General features: G+C 50.7%; 1 protein-coding gene across 1 annotated transcript; it reads right to left on the minus strand.

Moving 5' to 3' along the window:
• Positions 1-10,257: 10,257 nt before the first annotated feature.
• On the minus strand, positions 10,258-17,577 carry C1ql1 (complement C1q like 1). The gene is made up of 2 exons (XM_075990583.1): positions 16,711-17,577; positions 10,258-10,934 (listed from the first exon to the last, which is right to left on the minus strand). The coding sequence occupies exons 1-2, from the start codon at positions 17,305-17,307 to the stop codon at positions 10,755-10,757; spliced, it is 777 nt and encodes a 258-aa protein (XP_075846698.1). The 5' UTR covers positions 17,308-17,577; the 3' UTR covers positions 10,258-10,754.
• Between the last annotated feature and the right edge of the window lie 5,791 nt (positions 17,578-23,368).

Genomic DNA, 23,368 nt, shown 5'->3' on the forward strand with positions numbered 1-23,368 from the left:
TCAAGGTAGGAGGATCTGTGTGAGTTCAAAACCAGCCAGGACTACAAAATGAGACCTCTAGTTGCTCTCTGTTTTCAGTAAATTGTGACATTGTGTGCTGATCTAGAGCATATAAAGAAGGAAAAAAATTTCCTCCATCACAACTATCAACAAGTTAGTAGCGTCTTTATTAATACCTGGTTGACGTGACCCGAGCTCTTAGACCCAAAACAATAGAACAGCCCTTAGTGAGGACGAAACAAGAAAGCTGAGTGAAGGTGCAGTTACTGCAAAGCAGCAAGAACACTGGATAACCTTGCCTTCTCCATCAACAAAAGGCATCAGTTGTTTAAGGATAGCTTTCAGGCTAAGGGTGCTCTCCCGCTTACAGTGATGTGTTTGTACAGAGGTGTTAGGTGTAGTTAGGGTTCAGAAGGCCATGAAGAGAACAGGTACCAAGTCTGGCACTTTTTGTTTTGTCTCCCCCTGCCCCGACCCCCACTCCCCGGAGCTGAGGATTGAATCCAGGGCCTTTGCTCTACCACTGAGCTTAATCTCCAACCCCATAAGTAAAAAAAATTAAAAAGCCATAAGGTGAGCAACACACCTTGTAGACGTTCAGTGAAATGACACTAGGTGTTCTCATATTCATTCAACAGTTGTTATGAGAGCCAGGCTCAGAGAACACAGCGATGAGCGCTACGTGGCGCTTGCAATCTATAGGCAAAATTAGGTATGTATCAGGGGTGGGGATTGCGGTACATGCTAAGGCAGAAAAAGAGGGGGAATGTTACTAGTTCAACGCCAGCTTCATAGACATAGTAAGTGTGAGTCCAACCAGAGCTATAGAGGGAGCCCCTGGGATAGTCTGGCATAGTGTCTGTTGCTTGGATCTTAGAAGCCAAGAAAAGAAGTATTTATTTATTTATATTTATTGTGAGAAGGTAAATTGACCTACAATTAGCCCAATAAGAATTTCAAGGCTTAGGGGCTGGAGAGATAGTTTACTCGTTAAGAGAACTTACAGCTCTTCTAGAGGATCTGAGTTGAGTTCCCAATACTCATATTGGGGGGCTCAGAACTGCCTGTAACTCCAGCTCCAGAGGATCTGACACCCTCTTCGGCAAGCACCTACACATGCATGCAAACACTCACCCATAGACAAATACATGTACACATAATTATTTTTTAAATCCTAAAAAAATTAATTTCAGCTGGGTATGGTGGGGCACACCTTTAATCCCAGCACTCAGGGAGGCAGAGAGGCAGGTGGATCTCTGAGTTTGAGGCCAGCCTGGCCTACAGAGCTAGTTCCAGGACAGTCAGAACCACCCAAAGAAACCTCATCTTGATTCACAACCCTCCCCCACCCAAAGAATTTCAGCTGGGCATGGTGGTGCATGCCTTTAATGACAGCACTCAGGAGGCAGGAGGTTTTCTGTGAGTTTGAGGCCAGATTGGTCTACATATTGAGCTCCAAGATAGCCAAGATAAAATATACCCTGTCTCAAAAAACAAAAACAAAACACAAAGATTTTTAAGGCTTAGGGTTGAGCATGTAGCTTAGCGGTAGAGTGCTTGCTTAGCAATCAGAAAGCCACATTTTGATGCCCAACACTGTAAAATATATACGCGAGTACAAACTCAAGGCGGGGTTGGCATGGTGGCTCAGTGGTAAAAGCCGCTAAATTGACGATTGGAGTTTAATCCCTAGAATTCACATGGTGGAAGGGAGAATTAACTTCCTCAGGTTGTCGATGGCTTCCACATGCCTATTGTGGTGTGCATAAATAAATGTGAAATAATGCACAGTGAATAAATACATGTAGAAAAATACCCTCAAGACACAGACTCCAGCCCTGAAGACTGTGCAGTCTTAGCCTTTGTCTTCTGCCCAGGCAAGAAGGGCTTCTTGGCTGGTGTGGCTACATCCTGTGGGGTGTACGTACGTCTCACTTTCTGTGACTGCTGAAACAGCCAGCCCTAGGTGGTGAGGGAATGCAGACGCAGACGAGAAGCACATCTGGACACTCTTTTCTTTTTCTTTTTTAATTCCGGGGCTCAAAACTAGGACCTTGTGCATGCCAGGCAGACACTACAACCGAGCCACATCTCTTATGTGTTTAACTTATACAATCTTTGCACCAAGGTCTGGCATTAGATGCTTTAGAAATAGACTAATTTTAGGGGCTGGAGAGATACTAAGTGATCTTCCAGAAGACTCAAATCCAATTCCCAGCACCCATATGGCTACTTATCATGGTCCATAACTCCAATCCCAGGGACTCTGACACCCTCTTCTGGCTTCCACAGACAGATACAGTCATGCATGCAACGCACAGACACCTATGCAGACAAAACCTCAAACACATAAACAAATAAGCAAACAAACAAACAAATAAAAATTTTAAAAAAGAAATAGAAAAATTTTAAAGGTCCTTGGGCTGGGCAGTGGTGGCACATGTTTTTAATTCCAGCACTTGGGAGACAGAAGCAGGTGGGTCTCTGTGAGTTCAAAGCCAGCCTGGTTTTACAGGGCCAGTTCCAGGACAGCCAAGGCTATGCAGAGAAACCCTATCTCAGAAAAGCAACCAAACAAACAAACAAAAGAAGCAACAACAACCAAAAGAAAAGGTCCTTTGATCAAGCCCATCACTCTGCTGTTCAGTCCTCTATTTACTAGTGATACTGAGAATGGAGCCCAGAGTCTCCCACAAACTAGGGCAAGTGCTCTCCCATCGAGCTATAGCGCTAGCCCTCCATTTTAATTTTTATTTTGAGACGGAGTCTCGCTGAGTTGCTCAAGATGCCCTTGAACTCACTGTCCTCCTGGTTGACCTTGAACTCAAAACCCTCCTGCCTCAGCCTGACAAGTAGCTGGGCTTACAGGCCTGTACCATCAGGGCCAGCTTTACGATACCATTCTTACCAGCTTAAACCAAACCCAGTCGAACTTAGTACAGAAGCCAAGCGCGATGAGGGCTAAGGAGTCCGTTTGCTTTATCAAGGAGGCGTCCTCGGTGGCCTTGACTTGCACAGTTTCAGAGGACTGGCAGCCTCCAGATTAGAATGGGACAAAGGAAAGTAGTAACCACTCCTTAAGGACATTTCATTCTCAAGGGGGACAGATAGAGAGGAAGTGGTTAGGTGAGAGGGACGACAGTGTCTAAGGAGGCCTTTGACACAGAAAGATTTAAACCGTGATGGAAAGGAGCTGATGAAGTATGAGAAGTTGAAGATTAATACAAAACCGAGATTATCAGGGCTGGGGAGACGGCTGGCTCAGTCCGTAAGCTGCTTGCCAGGCAAGCATGAATCCCTGAGTTCCAGTCCCAGCACCCATGTAAAAGGCTCAGCATGGCCGGGCGTTGGTGGCGCACGCCTTTAATCCCGGCACTCGGGAGGCAGAGGCAGGTGGATCTCTGTGAGTTCGAGGCCAGCCTGGTCTACAAGAGCTAGTTCCAGGACAGGAACCAAAAGCTATGGAGAAACCCTGTCTCGAAAAAAAAAAAAAAAAGGCTCAGCATGGTGGCATGCACTTGTAATCCCAGTGCTGGAGAAGTAGGGACAGGTGGATCCTGGAAGCTCACCAGTCAGTTATTCCAGACTGGTGAGAAATTCCCAGGCCCCAGTGAGCAACTTGTCTCAAAAAATCAAAGTAGACAAAACCAGACAGTGGTGATGGTGCAGGCCTTTAATCCCAGCACTCGGGAGGCAGAGGCAGGCGGATCTCTGTGAGTTCGAGGCCAGCCTGGTTTACAAGAGCTAGTTCCAGGACACGCTCCAAAGCTACAGAGAAACCCTGTCTCGAAAACAAAACAAAACAAAACAAAAAACCCAAACAAACCAAAAAAAAAAAAATCAAAGTAGATACTCAGGTTTGGTAGAGCACACTTTAAATGCCAGCACGGGAGGCAGAGGCAGGTGGATCTGTTCTCTGCCAGCTTGCTTGGTCTACACAGAGAATTTGAAGCCAGCCAGGGCTACGTAGTAAAACCCTGACTCAAAATTTTCTTTTTAAAATCAGACAAAGTATGACAGGCTGGGTACACTGCAGAGTAGGTTCTGCGGAGCAAATCGGTGTGTCCCAAGTTTTTATTCATTCATTAATTTCAGCCATATTGCTTTGGGAGTTAACGCCTGTGGAAGAGGATGGTGCAGGATGGAGCAAAGGGAGAAACTGCTGAGCTCTCTGAAGCTAGGATACTTCAGAGTGGTCCTGTGTAGGGGCGGGGGGGGGGAGGGACTGGGCAGGGAGCCGAGGTCTCAAAGCCCTTGGCAAACTCAGATGCGGGAGCGAGTTATGAGAGGACAGGCACACTCACGCTGGCAGAGGTAAGTTCCCCCAGGAGAGGGATTTTCAGTAGCTGCACATGGCTGGCTGGCAGCACTCCCAGCAGTCAGGGAACAGATCCTTTCACCCTGAAGGACACCTGATTGGTGTCTCGCAGTGCCCATTCGCCAGCATGGAGGGAAAGGGAGGAGTTTAAGGAGGGTGAGAGATGTTTGAAATCGCTAACATTGCCAGGTGGTGGTGGCTCATGCCTTTAATGCCAGCAGTTGGGAGGCAGAGGCAGGGGGATCTCTGTGAGTTTGGGACCAGCCTGGTCTACAGAGCAAGTGCCAGAACAGGCTCCAAAGTTACACAGAGGAGACTCTGCCTCAAAAAAACAAAAAAGAAAGGAAGAAAGGGAAAGAGGGAAGGCAAGAGAGAGAGAGAGAAGAAGAAGAAGAAGAAGGAGGAGGAGGGAGGGAGGGAGGGAGGGAGGGAGGGAGGGAGGGAGGGAGGGAGGATTGAAGAAAGATGGAGAGAGAGAGAGAGAGAAGGAGAAAAAGAAGTAGCTAACATTATGGCAGAATGGTTCTTATGTGGCTGGCACAGTGTCATATACTAAAGGAAACATTGTCCTCTATGGAAAAGATTGAGCCTGGCCCTCACCAGAAGGCTTTGTGGAAGAACAGGCGAAAGACCTGGGCTTTGACTAGCGCACAGGTATTCTGCAGGCAGCTGTGGTAGCCAAGGGTCCTAGCAGATCCATCTCTACATCTGGTCTGTCAGCCACGGGGAGAAGTCTGTGGCTTTCTTGCCCTTGGAGTTTTCCTGCCCAGGCTGGAGCTTCCTTCTGAGGGACCTAAGAGACTTCTACTTTGGGGACTTGGGGAGAAGCCTTCAGATTTGCCCTTCATCAGCTGGAAGGAGGCATTACAGAAGGCCTGCTGGGTGACTAAGGGGAAGGAGAACTGCTCAGCCTGGAATGGAAGAAGAAATACTGTCACCCCAAACTACAATTGCTGGTACAGGGGCTCAGATTATAGAAACCAGTGTATGTGTAAAACACGAACAAAGCAAGCCCCGCATAGTGTAGTTGCGACACAGCAACCCCTGTTCACACTTGGTGCAGCTTCCCCTGCCTTCACAAGCCACCATGCTGGGGGTGGCTGTACCCTGTCCCCACAGGTATCTTGAATCTCCAGTGCTCTGGTTCTCAACCTCCTGATGCTGCGACCCTTTAATATAGTCCCTCATGTTGTGCTGACCCTCAACCATAGAATTATTTTCATTGCTACTTCATAACTGTAATTTTGCTACTGTTATGAATTGTAAACATCTGTGTTTTCCAATGGCCTTAGGCGACCCCTGCGAAAAAACCGCTTGACTTCCTCAAAGGGGCTGGGACCCACAGATTGAGAACCACTGCTCTAGTGGCTTCTTGTCCAGCTCCTTGGCACTGAGCAAGGGCCTTGGCTGTATATACGTAGGTGTTCAGAGGAGATCCAGACAGGAACAGATGGAGGCCTTGGGGTATTCTTGTTCTCACACCAACTGGGAACCACAGAGCAGAAGGGTAGTAGAGTCCGGAATGGAGACCAGAGAGCACATTCTGAATCCTTAGCTCTCCCTCCTGGATCCCCCATACCAGATCCTCCCCTTGGAGTCCCCCACTTACTTGGTTGTTAACAGGCTGGGAAACAACCCAGGTGTTGTCTCTTAGGAAGCATCATGTTAACCCCAGGCCCTGACATACATCGCAGTACATCGCAGGGCTCAGGGAACTTGGATTACAACAATAACAACACATATGCATTTTTCCTCATAACTTACAAGTTCTCATTCACATCCTCACGAGAGCCTTGCAAGTCGATTTTGTCACCCAGCCCCGTTTTGTAGATGAGGAAACAAAGGGTCAGGAAAATGAAGCGTCTTTCCTAGAACATGTACCAGGGCCAGGACTTGACCCGGGTCTTTCGTCTCCCTCCACTCCCAGCTTGTCCACTAGGTCCTGCGATCTCTGGTTCGAGCACTGCCCTGGGCAACCTTTTCTGGGCCCCTGTGTTTCCAGCTGTGGAATGGAAGCCACCCACTCTGTGGCTTCGATTCTCAGCTTCAGCAGATGAGACAATTGGGCAGCGCATGGAAAATGCCCGGGGCGGGAGAGTCCTCTGGTCCCTTTCAGCCACTAGCTGCTGTTCCGCAGTCACCCTTCCAGGGCCCTTCCTGTCCCAAGCACGTACAGGCTGTTCACTTTCACCCCATTATCACTTCATTTGTAGAATTTTAAGGTTCGTTACCTGGGAGCTAGGAACTCACACCTCCAATTCGGTTTCTCATATATACCTTCGTGACATGTGAAAATAGGCCTTATTAACAGTACCTAGCCTGTCACAGCCTCGTCTGGGGAGCATCTAGATCAAGGAATGCAGCAGTGCCAGGACAGGGAAACGGCATGGCTGGCTGCAGAGCGGAAGCCCCTGGACCCCTGGAATCTGCTCTTGGCCTTTGAGGGTCCTGGGGCTGTTATCATGGTCAGCAGAACTCCAGCCAGGGTCAGAGCTGCTTTGAAGAGTTAGTTGGCCACCACCCCTTCCCCAGCGCCCCCAAACTCCTCCCTGAACAGCTCCTGTGCCCTCCCAGCTCCCCTACCTCCTGGACACTTGTCCAGGATTGATTGTCTGGGCAGCTCCCCCTCTGAGCAGTAAATGAAATATTGGTCACCAGGAGTGAGGCAGGAGCCAATTAACCCCTAGACCTCGACATGGCAGATGTGTTGTAGGAAGCTGAAGCGGAGGGCTGAGTGCACCTGCCTGGCCTTCCTGCAAAGTCGTCCAATTAGGGCAGTCCCCAGCAGTGGACCCCACTGCCCCCTCTGGACCTAGTAACCTCAGAAACCAGGGTGACGCTAGCACCTATGGCTGGCAGCTGCTTGGATAGAGAATGGGCTGCCATTCCTGTGTGAGTGAACTCTGGGGATATCTCCATCCTCACTCCCCTCCTGACAGAGACATTCTTCCTTAATTAGTCTAAAGCGGGGGTGGGGGAGGGGAGTAGGAGTGGGGGGAAAGCGGAGCTAACCTGAGGCCTGGGGAGACTTCTTGCTTCCACTTCCTAGAGTGGGGTGGGGGGTAACCTGGGGAGACTTCTAGCTCCCATTCCCTAGAGTGGCCTGGCGTTCTGTCTGTCCAGCCTTCTTCCACTCCCCACCTAGCCCTGCTCCGGAATATCCCTGTACCTAAAGAGCCCCAGACTGAGGAGGCTGAGGCGAGACAGGCCATCTGCTCTTAGAGAACTCCCAGCTTAAAGGAGACAATCTTGTCTTCAAGGTTACCCTAGCTCACGGGTAAACAGTCCCCTCATCTCAGAAAGGCCTAGACGAACAGAAAAGTAAGCTTGTGTCTACCCACAGACCTACTAGTGGGAACCACCACCTCTACACTGAGGGATCAGTTACTGATGGAAGCAGATATACAGCTCTCTGTCAAGGATTTAGGTGAGTGTGAGAAGAAAGTACAGACTTTGAGGTCCCACGAGTCTGATGCAGGAGACACAAGCCTTGCCTTCAGAAGACTTTCCAGTCTGAATAGTGGAGACATAGCTCTTGCCCCTCATCAGCTGTCTCTCATCTGAGGGAGAAAACAGATTTTTGTCTTTAGGGAGTCACTGTTTGATGGAGAAGACACTTAGCAGATTCCCTTGCAGCTGGGATATCGCCTAAGTGCCAAGCAGCTGGCATCGCGGGACATTCCTGAAGCCTTGCAAAGGTAGAAAAACCCCTTGGCTTCAGTCATTCCTAGGTGTGCCACAGACATCCTACCTGGCCATAGGTCCTGGGACAGTCCTTATGGTCTCTAGGTTAGGGCGGATACCCCCAAGTATGGTCACTGGGTAATTCTGAGCCAGTGTGGCTATCAAAGAGTCAGAGGCAGCTGTGGACATCCCTGGGGACAGGAGGAGTGCCTTCTAATCTAATCACACTTCCCACGGAGTCTCCAGTTCCATCCAGAGCTGCCAGGGGTTTTATTGGGTTTGTGGGGACCTGCAGATTTCAATCTCCAGATCCCACAGGGAGGGAACAAGCATTAAACTAATTTTATTAAATGGTCACAGCTGGCAGCGGGGGGAAATAGGGGAGAGAAGGGAAGATAAAGAAAGCCATTCAAATCTGCCAGCTATGACAAGGGTCCATACATGGGGCCTGGCCAGGAGGGTGGCTACCCCTCCTTCCTGTCTCTCCAGCTGAGCCAGACTGGCGAGCCAGATGGGACCTTCCCTCAATGTAGAGCCTTGGCATTCTCCAAAAGCCCCAGCCCGTGGCTGCGGCCCATGGCAGATGTTTATTAATGCATCAGGTCTCTGTAGGGCTGGGGTGGAAGGAGAAGAAAGGGGCAGGGCTACCTCAGCTCCAGTCTCAACTCTTCTTTGAATATACCAGTTCCTCATGAATATGGAGCACTGGGTAAGAGCACTATGCTTGGCTCAAAGGTTGGCATTTGCCGGTTTGTAGCCCCATGATTTGGCCAGCTACGTAACCTCTCTGAACTTCGGTTTCTTTATCTAAAAGTGGATAAAACAGCCAGGAGTAAAGCAGTGCCCCTGTAATCCCCGAGAAGCTGGAACAAGAGGCTCGTGTGAGCTCGGGAGTGATGACCCACCTGGTAAGATGGTGAGCGAGACTCCATCTCAAAATAAATATATCATTAAAATGCACGAAACAAGCTGGGCAGTGGTGGCACACCTCTAATCCCAGCACTCTAGAGGCAGAGGCAGGCGGATCTCTGTGAGTTGTAGGCCAGCCTGGTCTACAGAGTGAGTTCCAGCCAGCCAGGGCTACACTGTGAAATCTTGTCTCAGAAAAAAAAAATTAGACAAAATAAAAGCACCTGTGGGCGTGGGAAATCTTTTCATGAACCCATTTTTGCACCCCACACACAACTGTGAGGAAATGTTTATAAAGTGCCTACCCGGGGCTGGAGAGATGGCTCAGTGGTTAAGAGCATTGCCTGCTCTTCCAAAGGTCCTGAGTTCAATTCCCAGCAACCACATGGTGGCTCACAACCATCTATAATGAAGTCTGGTGCCCTCTTCTGGCCTGCAGGCATATACACAGACAGAATATTGTATACATGATAAATAAATATTTAAAAAAATATATTTAAATATATATTTAAAAAAATAAAAAGTGCCTACCCAGTGTGACACACGTGGGGGTTTTCTAAATAGTAGCTATAATAATTTAGAAATGCTGTATCTGTCTGGGTGTTGCAGCTTGCCAGTTACAAGAAGTCGAAAGAGGCAGAGGCAGGCCAGAGAGACTCAGGGTGACTGGGATTCAAATACAACCACAGAACTTAACAACCAAACCTGCCCATTCATCCAACTCCAGCGTGGGTGGGAGAGTACGTAAAAACATGACGTCTAAAGAGGAAGAGCTATGGACTCTGAGCATGCACATTATACCTCTCTAATCTTCAATGGGGTAAGTGGATATCCTTTCCCACATTTTACTGATGAAAAACTAGGGGCCAGGAGTAGCGCTTGGAACAAGGTTAACTAGCTTTTAGGGCAAAGCTTGGTTCTTTCTGTGGCTTTCACCAGCAGGAGAGGAACTTGGATCACAAGAACCTAGGCTCTCTGCTTAAAAAGTTGTCTGTACCAGCCTGGTCTACAGAGCTAGTTCCAGGACAGGCTTCAAAAGCCACAGAGAAACCCTGTCTCGAAAAACCAAAAAAAAAAAAAAAAAAAAAAAGTTGTCTGTACCTTGTTCCCAACGAAGCCAATGCAAAAATGGCACTTCACCCCCACATAAGATATAACGGCATTGCTTCCCACTCCTCCCACTCCAGCTGCCCACGTGGGCTGTGGTAAGCACCAGACCTTTTGGTCCTTCTCCCGAAGCAGCTGATTCCAGCATTTGGCTGTCCCTAGAAACTTTTACCATGCTCCTTCCCAGTCTAGAGGACAAGGTCCAGGGTACCTCCTACAGACTTGCCCAGGGCACAGACTGAAATCCCCACGGGGTGGAAATGTTTTTATTATAGCTTTGGTCAGACCAGTTGCAGCTGTTCCAGGGTTTTGTGGGTGCTGGGAAGTTATCCAGCCCCTAACCCGCTTCTACCCGAGGCGGGGGTCACTCCGCAGGAAGCAACAGCGCCAACTCCCCTCCCCCCAGACTGGGGCTGGCTGGCAGGACGGGGTGGGCAGTAAACAGTCCTATTGTACACATATACAGTGCAGGCTGGGACCTGGAAGGCGACCTGCCACCCGGGCCGGAACTGCGTGCGGGTGGGGGAGGGGGGAGAGCCGGAGAGGGGATTTAGCGCTCCATGGAGTAAAGGCCTGGACTGGGTGGTTGGAGGCGGGCTGGGGGCGATTCAGCCTGGGAGGGTTGGCAGTCTGGGCCAGGCAATTTGAAAATGAGTAGGGAATGGGTTCTCGTTTGCCTCTCCGGAGAGGGGAGCCCCAGGGATGAAGAGCAACGGATGGAAAGGGGTGCAGGGGCTCAGTCTGAATAGATGATGAAGCCAGAGAAAGTGCTGTATTTGTTGCTGTTGCCACCATGCGCTTTGCCTCCGTCCAGCTTGATGAAGACCTCATCGCCTGCGTCCAGGTGCAGGATCACGCTGTTGCTAGCATAGTCGTAGTTCTGGTCTGCATCCTGGGCGATGGCGCTGGCCCGCACCTACGGGTGGGGGAGGAGCGTGGGGGGGCGGGGTGGAGGTGGGGTTAGGGATGGGGAATGGGGCAGTGTGAGAGGGGAAGGGGGTGAGGCAGCCACACGGTGAGGATCTGGGGGCCCTCAGGTCCAGTTTTCCCACCCACCAGCCCACCCTACCCCCTTTTAATCATGCATCACATTTTGGGAGCAGCCATAGAGAAGCCCTGGATTCTAGGGCAGGGCACAACTGCGCCGAATCCGAAGTCCAGATGGAGTCTTCCTCTGTAACTCCTGCAGGTCTTACCATCTGCCTGCTGCCCACCTCAGTGCCTCCAGGGTGGCCCAGCTTGGAAGTCCTTCCTTGCATAGAGGGCTGCCTTGTGCTTCCTGAGATGGAAGATCTGTCCTCAGCATTCCTTCCTCTCTGCTTCAATATCAATGATGTTTTCCTTTCCCTCACACCCACCTGCTCTCATGGAAATGGATGGACAAAGGATACAGCTTGGCCAGAGGTGAGGCAGCTGGGGTAATACCAGGCTGCCAGTAAGGAGCCACCCAAGAACTGGGGCTGAACCTTTGGTCCTATCCAAAGCTCATTCCAGAGTCTCTTTTACCTTGCCACTGAGACTCAAGGCCTGGTAATTATTTCCTCTCCTGGCCTTTGATTGACCTCCCTGCCCAAGGCCTCTGGGAGTTACAGCTACATCCCTGGCCAAAGGATGATCATGTCTCTTCCTAGGGTAGCAGAGAGGAACAGGATGGGAAGAAAGGAATTGAGGCCTTACATACTCAGTGGTCCTTGTCTTGAAGGGACATGAGGACAGGAGGGGACCGCTCAAGGGAAGCACTAGCAAAGAAATCTGAATATTGCCACGACTTTTGGATGCTCTGACTAGTTTTAAGACATTGAGAGGAGGATACTGGTGGTTGAATTATCTGTGGACATTTCTGAAGCAACGAGAGAACTAAGCTTTAGGACTTAGGATCTCCCTGAAATAAAGAGTAAGGAACAGAAGAAGAGGGGCTGGAGAGTTGGCTCAGTGGAGAAGACCACAGCCAGAGGACCCAGGTTCGATTCCCAGAACCTACATCACAACTGCCTGTAACACCAGCTCCAGGGGATCCTATGCCCTCTTCTGTCCTCCAAAGGCACCAGGCACACATGTGATGAACAGACATACGTGCAGGCAAAGTACCCATCCACATAAAATAAACTTTAAAAATTAAAAAGAGAGAGCGAGAGGAGAAAAGCCATCCCCTGGGTTGTGGCCAGCAGTGGGGAAGGCTACGTTGAACTGGGTTCTCAAGCAGGCTCTCCCACAGTTCCTCTCTATGCCGCTCCTCTGAAGACAGCTCCTGCAACCTCGGCTGATGCCAAAGCACAGCGGGCAGAGGGTGTAAGCGTGGGGGGAGGGGGAGACAAGGAAAGCACAACTGCGGGTCATCTTTGCTAAGCCAGCAGCCTCCGCAGCAATGCTGCACCCAAGAGGGCCCACCACATTTGAATGCAGCTTCCCAAAAGTCAATGTCCTTCCACTGTTATCCAATGTTATCTCTCCTTAACCGCTTCTCCAGCCAGCGCTGGAACTATGTGGATTCTAACTGGGGAGACATCTCCTAAAACAAAGCAGGAGAAGGGGCTGGTGAGAAGGTAAAGGTACCCCTACTGCCAAAGCCTGATGACCTGAATTCAGTTCCCAGATGGAAATCCGCATGGTAGGGACAGAACTGACTCCTGCAAGTTGGTCTCTGATCTCCACACCAAGAAGTGTTGTGTCCCCACCTCAATAATGTAATAAAATTTTAAAGGTGTGCCCGGCAATACTGGTGTACTTCCATCTTTCATCCCAGTCCCCGGGAGGCAGAGGCAGGCGGGCTTCTTTGAATTCAAGGCCATCCAGGGCTACATAGAAAAATCCTGTCTCCCCACCCCTCCAAAAAAAAAAAAAAAAGAGGAACTGTTAATTTAAAGCTTCGGTTTCTCTGTCTAGAAAACTGGATGAGAAGTCCCTATCTCACTACTGCCACCTTTACAAACGCCTTTAGATGGTAAAGAAAAAATTAAGCCTTGCTAGGGCTTTAAACTAGCAGAGAAGAGCAAAAAGCAAAACAGCCAACTTCTGTATTGTTCCCTGGGCCCTAATCCTGGTAGTATTTATTATTACACGTGCACTTCGTTATCTTTGCTAATAAATTACTACTAATAACAATTATTTTTATTACCCAGATTAATTTAGACTTAACTCATTAAAACAGTGTGCTCTTTAATAGCCAGATCCATTAGAGCACAGCCATCCGTCAACAGGAATCTCCGGGTGATGTGACGGGCATCACAAGTGTTATGCTTACGTTTATTATTTATTCATCACCATGATTGTTGCTGTAATTATCCTAATTATCCAAGGAAGCAGCAAGAATTGATGCCCTTCCATCCCTAGACAACGGGAGATCCTGAAACGGAACCCAGGGGTCCCGGTTCTCCATTCAAGACTGGAAGCCGTTGAAGCATCCAGCTCCTCTTGGGAGCCGTAGGAAAGATGGGAGAATTGAGGTTGCCATGGAATCCAGAAAGCAGCCCATTCCATGTCAGGAGGGACTGCCAAGAGGGGAAACTGAGGCAGTGGTTCAACCAAGAGAACCGAGTTGCTAGGCTATAGTCAGGGAAATGGCTCCTGTCCCCAGTCCAGGCTTAGGTCTTGGGTTTGCAGGTGTGGCTCCCAGAAGTGGCCAAGGTGCCTGGTTCACAGAGGACTCATAGGTTTACCGGGCCCCTTCCTTGCGTGGTACTAGGCTCTGTGCTGTGAATGGTACCAGAAACTAGCGAGGGCAGCTGGGTCTCTTTCCACCCTCCAGGTGAGGTGATTCCCCAGGAGTTTTTTATGGCACAGACCTCAATTTACACATCTCTGCCAGCCTTTGCCCTCCAAGCCCTCACCCATGTGTAGACTCACCTCCCCGTGTCCCCTTCCCTGGACAAACAGCACTGACCACTGGCATGTCCTCACACAACCTCTTCCTATAGCCATGTTGATCAATTTTGTGTCCACCCTAATCTATCTGAACCAGATATGGAGGTAGACAGTCACCCCGATCCTAGAACCCTTTCCTCAGACGCCTCATTCTAAGCACTAATACCAGGGGCTATCAGATTGGGGGGATTGACACAAAGCTATCCCTGTGGAGGGAGGGCAGTGGACCTTGGACAAAGGTCCTTGGGCACTAGGCATCAGATGGCAAACCCCTTTCTCCACTCTTCTTGCCCAGAATTGATCTGCCTTCCCAAAGAACTGGCAACCTCTTTGAAAGCAGGAATCTAGGCACTCAACACTCTGGTGACCTCTGTCCTGAAGGCACGGAAGGCAGAAGCTCCTTTCCTCTGTTTCCACCCACTGTGCAGCCCTGTCATCGTCTTCTCTCCTTAGTAAAATGTTCTCCCCTACCTCTAACTATTTCCTTCCTCTTTAGTGGCCTCTCCTTACCTGGCAAACCCAGGTTCAGCATCCTTTCCTTCCTGCCAAGTGGTTCTGAGCTAGGGTAGGACCAACCCGCTGAATCACTCTCTCAGACAACACATTTGGAGACAAGAGTTGCCAGATGCATTCTAAGCCCACCTTCAATGCAGCTGAGTGCAACTGAGTGAGTTATCATATGACCACTACTGTCTCTACTACATAAGCCATAAAGACCCAGTGGGCAAATGGGCTAAACCCTTGGTGCCAAACAAGCCTCACACCGTGTTTCCTGTAGGGGGTCATGACAAACGTGTGGAATGACTGGTGAGATTCAGTGAGCCTCTTGGACAATCTGGAAGGAGGCACAAAAGGATACTGGGGAGGAGGCCGCAGACTCCATTGCTGTTCTTATCATTGGGTGTCTATTTTTTTTTTTGAGACAGGGTTTCTCTATAGCTTTGGAGCCTGTCCTGGAACTAGCTCATGTAGACCAGGGTTGGCCTCGAACTCACAGAGATCCACCTGCCTCTATCTCCCAAGTGCTGGGATTAAAGGCATGTGCCACCACCACCCAAGGGGGTTGTCTTGAGTAACTGTTAATGTGCAGAGTCTCTGAAACCCTAAAGTCACCCTCAGTGGGCCTCTGGCAGCCTGTGGTTCTCCCGCCTTGAGATCTCTTCTTCATCAGGCTGTGCTGACACTGTGTCTCTGAGGGAGGGGAAAGACTTTTGGGGAATGGTTTCAGTTCCAGGACGCTAAGGCAAGTGGCCCCATTCCAAGTACATGCTCTCTGAGGAGCTTCCTCAGCTCTGTTGCTGGGACCCTGCTGGGAGACCCCTGTGGTGGGGCAGAGTCTAAAGGCCCAGTAACCACTCAATTCCAGCAAGCCTCCAGTCCCCTAAACCTTGGCTTTGGGCCGGCTCAAACTTTCTTTGAGGAAGGAAGGAATGTCATCAATGAAGGTGACATTGCTGCATGCCTTATTGGTGATTAATAAGGGGACTTGTGGGGCTGTCTGCAGAATGAGCCTTTGCTGGATTCTGGGGCTTTCCATTTGGTCAGGAACCAAGGACAAAGAGGAGAGTCACCAGAAGCCTGATAGACACAAATGGGAGAGAGATACAGCTATAGGGGGGAGGGGGGTGGACCCAGAGAAGACAGACATAGATGAATGGCAGATTCCGCTAAGAAATGGTCAAGAGACAGAGAAAGAAGAGGCAGAAACCATACTGGGGAGCGGAGGAAGCAGGCAGAAGAAAAAAGAAGACAGACTTCCATGCCGATAGGCTTTCTGCCCACTCTCCTGTCCCCAAACTTTGCAGAACCCAGAGCAGGATAGTGCTGCAGTGGGAGGGGTTCCGAGAAGATCTGGAGTCTCAATCACAGGGGGTTCCTTCTAATTTCACCAGTCTACCTCAGTTTTGACCCTCTGGCCTCAGAGAAGAGAAGGTTCAACCTGACCACGCCCCCGGGGTGGGGCTCACGTTATCCAGAGGTGAGAGCGCTGGGAACTGGGAAACCAGGGTGGGTGGTTCCAAGGAAAACGCTGTGCGCCCGCCCGCCTTCCCTATCTCCGACCCAAGCAATCCACGGAACAAGGAAGACCTTTCCACCTCCCTATCTTCTAGGATAATGGAGGAATTGGACCTGGAGACCTTAAGGAGGGGAGTTTCTATCACTCTGCGCCGCCTCTGGAGGAAACTTTTCCCCGGAGGCGCTGGATAGCTCTGAGACTCTGGGAAAAGGTTGCGCATTCCACGGTGTTTGCAAAGGGTATCAGACCAGCTCGAGAATTCCTTCTCTAGAGCCAGGGACGTACTGCAGCTAAGGCTATTGGGTGCCGGACTCCCTTTGCCTTTGTGCCCAAAACATTTCCCGCAGCCCCCCTTCTCCTGCGCGCCCTAGCCACTTGGTTTAGCGTCCTCCGGCGTGGAGACTGTTTCTCCTTATCCGTGCCCTAGAGCACATCTTTGCTGTTCCCTTAAAGCCAGTCAGCGTCAGCTTGAATCTTAGCTCTGGAGTGAAATCAACCTGAATCAGCCTCCCAAGGGCCAAACCCCCAAGGACCGGTCCGCGCGCCCTAGAGCCTTATGATCTGACTAGCTGGATTTATCTTTACGCATTTTCACTCCTCTGAACCACTTGCCTTAGAGCTCGAGCCCAAGGGCTGAAGAGTCAGGGGTGCCTGTTAATTGCAATCATTCTTCATGTGATAGTTAAGGGGGCCGCTTTAGCGTCTACACCTACGCCTGCCTGGTATGCCTGTCGACTCTGATCCAAAACGCATTCTGCTGGGGCTCCCTGGGTGCCCTGCCCCCAGGTCAGCCCCATGCGCCCTCATGGCCCACCTGGCCGTTCTTGCAGAGGTCCGCCCACATACTGGTGCCGTCGCCGCCGCGCATGAGAACGTGGTAGGTGAAAAAGTAGGTGCCAGGAATGTTGCATGTAAACTTGCCGCTGGCCGCATCGTAGTTGTTGCCTAGGTTGGTGACCACGTCGTCAAACTTGAGCACCTCGTAACCCTCATGAGGGTTCTTGAGGCCGGCATAGAAGGCCACGCGTGGCACCGTGGTATAGGTGGCCGTGCTGATGGCGCCGCTGCCTCCTGAACCCGGCAGGCCAGGAGGACCAGGCTTGCCTGGCTCACCCTTTTCCCCCGGCGGTCCCACAGGACCCGGAGGGCCCCGGTCCCCTGGAGGCCCGGGGGGGCCCGGCTTGCCGGTGCGGCCCGGCTTCCCCTGGGGGCCCTGCACCAGCGTGGAGGGCGGGGGCGCACCGCTCTGCTCGCTTAGAGCGTCGCCGCCGTCGGACCGCGCGCCGGCGCCGGGGCCCCGCGCGGGGTAGGGGTCGCACACCATGCGGCAGGTGCCCAGCATCTCATAGTGGCCGTCCGGGCCGCCCGAGCTCACCAGCACCGGGATGAGCACCACCAGCACGAGCAGCATCACCACGCCCGCGGCGGCTGCCAGCAGCGTTTTCCGGCCGGCGCGGAGCCTGGGGAGAGCCGGGCCACCCGGCCGCGCCGTCGGGGCAATGGTGCCGGCGGGTAGGGGGCGCGGGCGTAATGCCCGCGCTCAAGGGCGGTCCGGCGGGGCTGCGGGCATGGGGCCGGGGCCCGGGCGCCGCGCTGCGCTGCTTGCGCTGCGGAGCCCAGCAGCGGGCTTCGGCCTCGTGCTTCCCTCCCGCTGCGCTGCCGGACTGAACGCGGTGGCCACCGCCTCCCGCCTGGCGCTTAGCTCCTCCCGCCTTCTCGGGTTGGGGCCACCGCCCCCTCCGTTGGGCCCCGCCCACCCGCTTCGCCGGGCTCAGAGAGGGCGAGGGGTGGGGCTGCGGGCGGGACAGGCGCCTAATTGGGCCGCGGAAGCCGTGAGGAGGGAGGGGCAGAGAGGGGCGGGGTTTATGAGACTCGGGTGGGCGCCACAGAGGTAGCTGGAGAGGTTCGGAAATGTGGAGGGGGGGGACTAGAGTCAGGTAAACAAGGAGGATCCCAGAGGGAAGGGATGAGTAGGACCAAAGAGTGAACGGAAGGGAGAGGCAGAGAGCTCAGAATGGCATCGAGATAGATGTCCCTGGGGTCAGTCCCGAAGAAAACCGTGACAGAAGAGCCAAGGACCACCACATGCAGGAGGTTGAAGGATGAAACATTTCCCCTATCTGCAGGGGACAAAGAGATGTTAAAGTGGAGCTGTGCAAAGTAAGGAACAAGAGGACAGACCAAGAAGGAGGGACAGGGTGAAGGCCAAAGAGCGGGAAAGGAAGACTAGGGAGTCTAGCATCCAGATAACCCGTCTGGATACTTTGCTTTTAGGATGCCCAGAGGGATCTCTGAATTCTAAAAGCAGCCACCTCGTCTTTTTATTATTATTATTATTATTATTATTATTATTATTATTACTGTTCAGGAACACCCTTTCCCAGGGTGGCAACATCTTCAACCCTTTCTTTTCTACTGTCCCTAGGGCTATCTGCTAGGCTGCCTCTGCCTGGGACCTCTTTCCCCGCCGCTTCCTCTGATCCCAGCTACTAGCTAGATAAGGGAGAAACAAGGCCCGTGAGAAGGTGAAGCCCCCCCCCCCCCATGTTAACCAGTCCTGGGTAGTGCTATTTTCTAGCTGTCAAAAGAGGAGGGGTAGGTCTCCCCTAGCCCCTTAGGGGACTCCCTAACTCATTCCCATCAGGTTGCGTGAGGCTCTCTTTTTTCCTTGAGCGCAGTAAAGTGTTTAGGTTGCATAAACTGAAATGTGTCTGCTTCCATCAAAATATTTGTCATATTATTTGAGGCCCAGCTCAAGCTGCTGCACTCTGTTCCTCCTTCACCACCACCACCCCCCCTTCAGAGGAGGACTGTGTCTTTCCGAGGCCTCCGGTCACGATAAACAATAACACTCCAGCTCATTCTCTTCTCTATGGCTGCAAGACTCCTCCCAGCTCACACTCCCACCGCCGGCCTCCTGCGGTCCACCTGATTCTGTGACTATTCCTACCTAAGATTGAGACTAAGGGACACAGGAATAACCGATGGTAGGAGTGGGGGTGGGCGGGACGCTGCCAGAAAGGACCTTCTAAGCACTAACCCAGGTCAGAATGACATGGATCACCAAGGAGGAGGGAGCTAAAACAAAACTGTGTTGGATGCTGTGTATGTATAAACATATTTGATCTTCAAATCAATCTAGACATAAAGCCCACCAATAGTCTCATTTTACAGATGGAGAACAGAGGCTCTGTGAAGTTAAGAGATTTGCCCCCAAGTCACGAAAGTAAGATGTGGTGGAGATAGCTAGCATTCAAGCCTGCAGCCTTATTCCCAGCTGTTCCAACCTCAAAGCGACAGAGTCCCTGGGCACTAGTTACTGTCCAAAGTGCAAGGTGATGCGATCACACCTTAGTGCCCCTACGCTTCTCCAGGCCAAGAAGACTTCCTGGTCCCTCGGGACAGTTTCTTAAGTGCAATTCCCTTTAGAGCGACCGGGCTGGTGATCCGAGGGGCACATGCGCGGTCATGGGAGTTTGCTTTGTCCAGACCCCCAGCCTACAAGACACACGCTAGAGACCCTCGTCCCTTAGGCTACTGGCGTTCGTTGGTTGCCCTCAGTCTTAGCTTGGCGGGCGGGGAACCAACCCAACAGTATGCGGCGGCCGAGGTGGGGGCGAAGGCGGCCACCCCCTCGCTCGTTTGGCCATCCAAGAGGCGCGCTCGTCGCCGCCCCGCGCCCCGCCCCTCGCCCCGAAAGCGCGCCCGCTCCCCTGGCGCGGTGTGGCGTCTCTGTCAGCCCAGCCGGATTCTCCCCGCTTCGCTGGAGTGGAAAATAACGGCTTCAAACTTTGCAGAAAGGAGCTGGTGCCAGCACTTTAATTAACAGCCATCTTGGCCTGTGAGCCTGAGCCACCGCCTCCTCCCTTGAGCTCCTCCCCTGGGCTCTCCAGGCCCCGCCCAGGTCCCCCCATAAGAGACCATCCCTACTCCTACCCCTCCGGAGCTCAGCACCTTTTTATCTGAGAGATCAGGTCTGGACGGATTGAGAGGATGCTGCATTAACGTCGTCTCCTCATTTTAATTCGTAAAAATCTTCTCCAAGCATTCTTCATTCTCAAAAGCCGGATCCAAAATTCTGGAATTAAAGAACTAGGTGCAGATTCCACCTGGTGATTTTAGATCAATGGCCTTGTATCCATTACCTCCAGTGTCCTTCTCTGGGAAAAAAAGGGTGGTTGTGGGGGATTAAATGAGATACAACGTACGTAGAATGTCAGGCCTTAGTTGCTAATATAATTGAGCCACCTAAGAAAGTCCTCTTACCACCCACCCTTGACCTAAGTTGGCTGTGTGTTAAACTGTCTTCTTCCTGAAGATTGCCGTATTTGGGCTAGGAGAGGACAGAGGATGTATGCTTCTAGGTTTAGAAAGGGCACATGAATCTTTTCTTATTTTTAACTTTTGTTTATTTGCTTGTTCGTTTTGAAACAGGGTTTCTCTCTATAGCCCTGGTCCATCCTACAACTTGCTCTGTAGACCAGGCTGGCCTCGAATTCACAGAGATCCGCCTGCCTCTGCCTCCCGAGTGCTGGGATTAAAGGAATGCGCCACCACTGTCAGGTTCCAGGCCTTAACTAAGGGGCAAAATAAGGGCTTAGGTCTTCAGGGAGGCCCAGAAGTGAGGACTCTGCCGGCAGGAGGGCAGGCAGGACCCTTCCACGTTCCAGATTCCATAGTTGTTGAGGGCAAAACCATGTGTAGCTTTGACTTCCCTTTTCTGATAGAGGATTCATCCATCTGGTCCCTCCATTTTCGTGGTGGGGGTTGGTCCTCAGTGATGAAGTGAATTGCTTGGGGAGGGCACAGGAAAAGGAGAACAAGGTTTCTGACTTATGATGGCTGCTTTTAAGAATGAGTAGCTGTCCTTGGTGTTTGGAGGTGCACTGAATGAGTGTGAGTGGGTGGGCGTGGCTTTAAGAGACTGTGTTAGCAGTGTCTGGGATGTGAGCGATGAAGGGAAACAGACTTTGACTGAGCAGCTGGCAGGTCCACAGTCAATGGTGTTTGCCTTGACAGGAGACACCTAGCTGGGTGCCGCAAGATGGTAGTGGTGATCTGCCCCATGAGAAGAGCTCAGTGGAAGCACCGTTGGGCAGGAGACATGGGCAGAAAGAAATTATAAAATAATGTTACTGCAGCCAGTGTGAGTTTTGATCCACTTACTAAATACCAGAACCCATTTCAAGCACTTTATAGGTATTCCGCTCTTTAAAATGAATAGTTGGTTATCATGGACTTAAAGTCATTATGTGTCTTTTAAAAATTAGTGTGTTGTGTGTTTGAGTATTTTGCCTGCATGTATGTCTGTGCACCACTTATATTCCTGACCCTGTGGATTCCAGAAGAGGGCATCAGATTCCTTGGAACTGGAGTTATAGGTGATTGTGAGCTACCATATAGGTGCTGGGAATTGAACCCAGGTCCTCGCCGGGCGGTGGTGGCGCACGCCTTTAATCCCAGCACTCGGGAGGCAGAGGCAGGCGGATCTCTGTGAGTTTGAGGCCAGCCTGGTCTACAGAGCTAGTTCCAGGACAGGCTCCAAAGCCACAGAGAAACCCTGTCTCGAAAATCAAAAAAAAAAAAAAAAAAAGAAATGAACCCAGGTCCTCTAGAAGAGCAGCCAGTGCTCTTAAAAGATGAAGTTATTGTATGTCTTTATTTATTTATTTTTAGATAAGTTCTTTCTTTGTAGCACTGATTACCCTAAGATTTACTATGCAGACCAGGCTGGCCTTGAACTCATAAAGATCCACCAGCCTCTACCTCTTAAGTGCTGGGATTAAAGACGTGTGCCACCATGCCCAGTATATGTCTTCACAGTACAAACCTCAAGGTAGATACTGTTATTTGCCCTGTTTTATGACTGAGGAGTCTGGGTTTGGGTAGGGGTTTGCAAGAGATGTTATGAAGCATAAATGATTTACAGATTAAGATTGGCAAGCCCACAGGACTCTAGGGAGGCATTACAAAGGAGGCATCATTTTTTTTTGCACCTGTCTGTCTATTCATTCATCTTTCTCCCATCCATTCTGTAACATAATTTTAACTGACTCGAGGTCCAATTTATTACCACGGGGACATAATGATGAGCAAGAAAAGGCTTCCGACCTCATGTAGTTTACAGCGTACCACTGGACGCAGGACTATTAAACAAGCAGTAGCTATTAAGCCTGACAAGCCTGCTGCCTGGGAACCTGTGACAGTCACACAGGATTCTTCTGTAGGCTGGAAAGAGGGGACACTTCCTGATCTAGGTGCTATTTAAATTAAGCCCTGACAAAGGAAGTCAGCAAGGTGAGGGGCTGGCTGTCAGAGGGATGGAGGAGGGGGATAGGACAGGGGTTTAGCTAGAGAAAACAGCATGTGTTAAGAACAGCATGTGTTAAGGACTAAGCTTGTGGGGGGTCCTGTGGGCTGTGACGGAGTTTACAATTTATCCCAAGGCAATTAGAGACTACTACTGAAGGATGTTGAATGAGAAATGGATCAGAATTTTTGCATGAGAATGATTACTCTGGCTCCTGTGGGGAAGAAAGATTAAAATAGAACATTTGTAGAGAGACAAGGAGGTGATTGTGGTCCAGGTAAGACGTGATAGCCTAGAATAGGCAGATGAGAGTTTACGTTAGCGACTCATGAAAGGGACCCTAAAAAGGATAGGGAGGGGAACAGAGGACTTCCAGATTTCTGGAGGAATCTTGAAATGTTTATTATGGGAATGAGGGATGGATGGATACTATTGCCATGGCCTGGGTACTGATATGGACTATGTTCTTTTGTATTCTAGTTATTGAATTCTTACTAGGGTCTAAAGAATCAGTGCCACCATCTCCACGTGGAAGGGGAGGACACTGAGGGACAGAGGGGTTAAGTAACTTGCCCAGGATCATGCAACCAGTTAAATAGAGAGTCAGGACAGGAACTCTGGTCTCCTGGAGCCTGGAATTGGGACCTTTCATCTCTCAATCCCTTCCAGGTACATCCCTGAGAGGGAAGACAAAGAAGAGGACTTTAGGATCAAGGCCCAGATAGATGAAAGCATATTTCATTTCTAATCTCTAAGCTCTGGCTTGGCCTAGATGGGGAACTGGTTATCAGAGGCAAAAACTGGCTTAGAGGCCCAGTTCTTCTTCTTCTTCTTCTTCTTCTTCTTCTTCTTCTTCTTCTTCTTCTTCTTCTTCTTCTTCTTCTTCTTCTTCTTCTTCTTCTTCTTCTTTTCTTCTTCTTCTTCTTCTTCTTTTCTTTCTTTCTTTCTTTCTTTCTTTCTTTCTTTCTTTCTTTCTTTCTTTCTTTTGAGACAGGGTTTCTCTGACTGTTCTGGAACTTGCTTAGTACACCAGGCTGGCCTCGAACTCACAGAGATCCACCTGCCTCATCTGCCAAGTGCTGAGATTAAAGGTGTGCACCACCACTGCCCAGCTAGGACTTCCTCTTACTTCTCTGGACTGAATAATTGTCCAGGAAAGCTC

Source organism: Microtus pennsylvanicus, chromosome 11 (assembly GCF_037038515.1).
Source record: "Microtus pennsylvanicus isolate mMicPen1 chromosome 11, mMicPen1.hap1, whole genome shotgun sequence".
Lineage (NCBI taxonomy): Eukaryota > Metazoa > Chordata > Mammalia > Rodentia > Cricetidae > Microtus > Microtus pennsylvanicus.

Excerpts from the sequence above, each read along its gene's own strand:
- C1ql1 (XM_075990583.1), bottom strand. The coding sequence starts at position 17,307 with ATGCTGCTCGTGCTGGTGGTGCTCATCCCGGTGCTGGTGAGCTCGGGC. Across the intron at positions 10,935-16,710 it reads ACCTCTGCAAGAACGGCCAG|GTGCGGGCCAGCGCCATCGC; the intron begins GTGGGCCATGAG and ends CCCCACCCGTAG.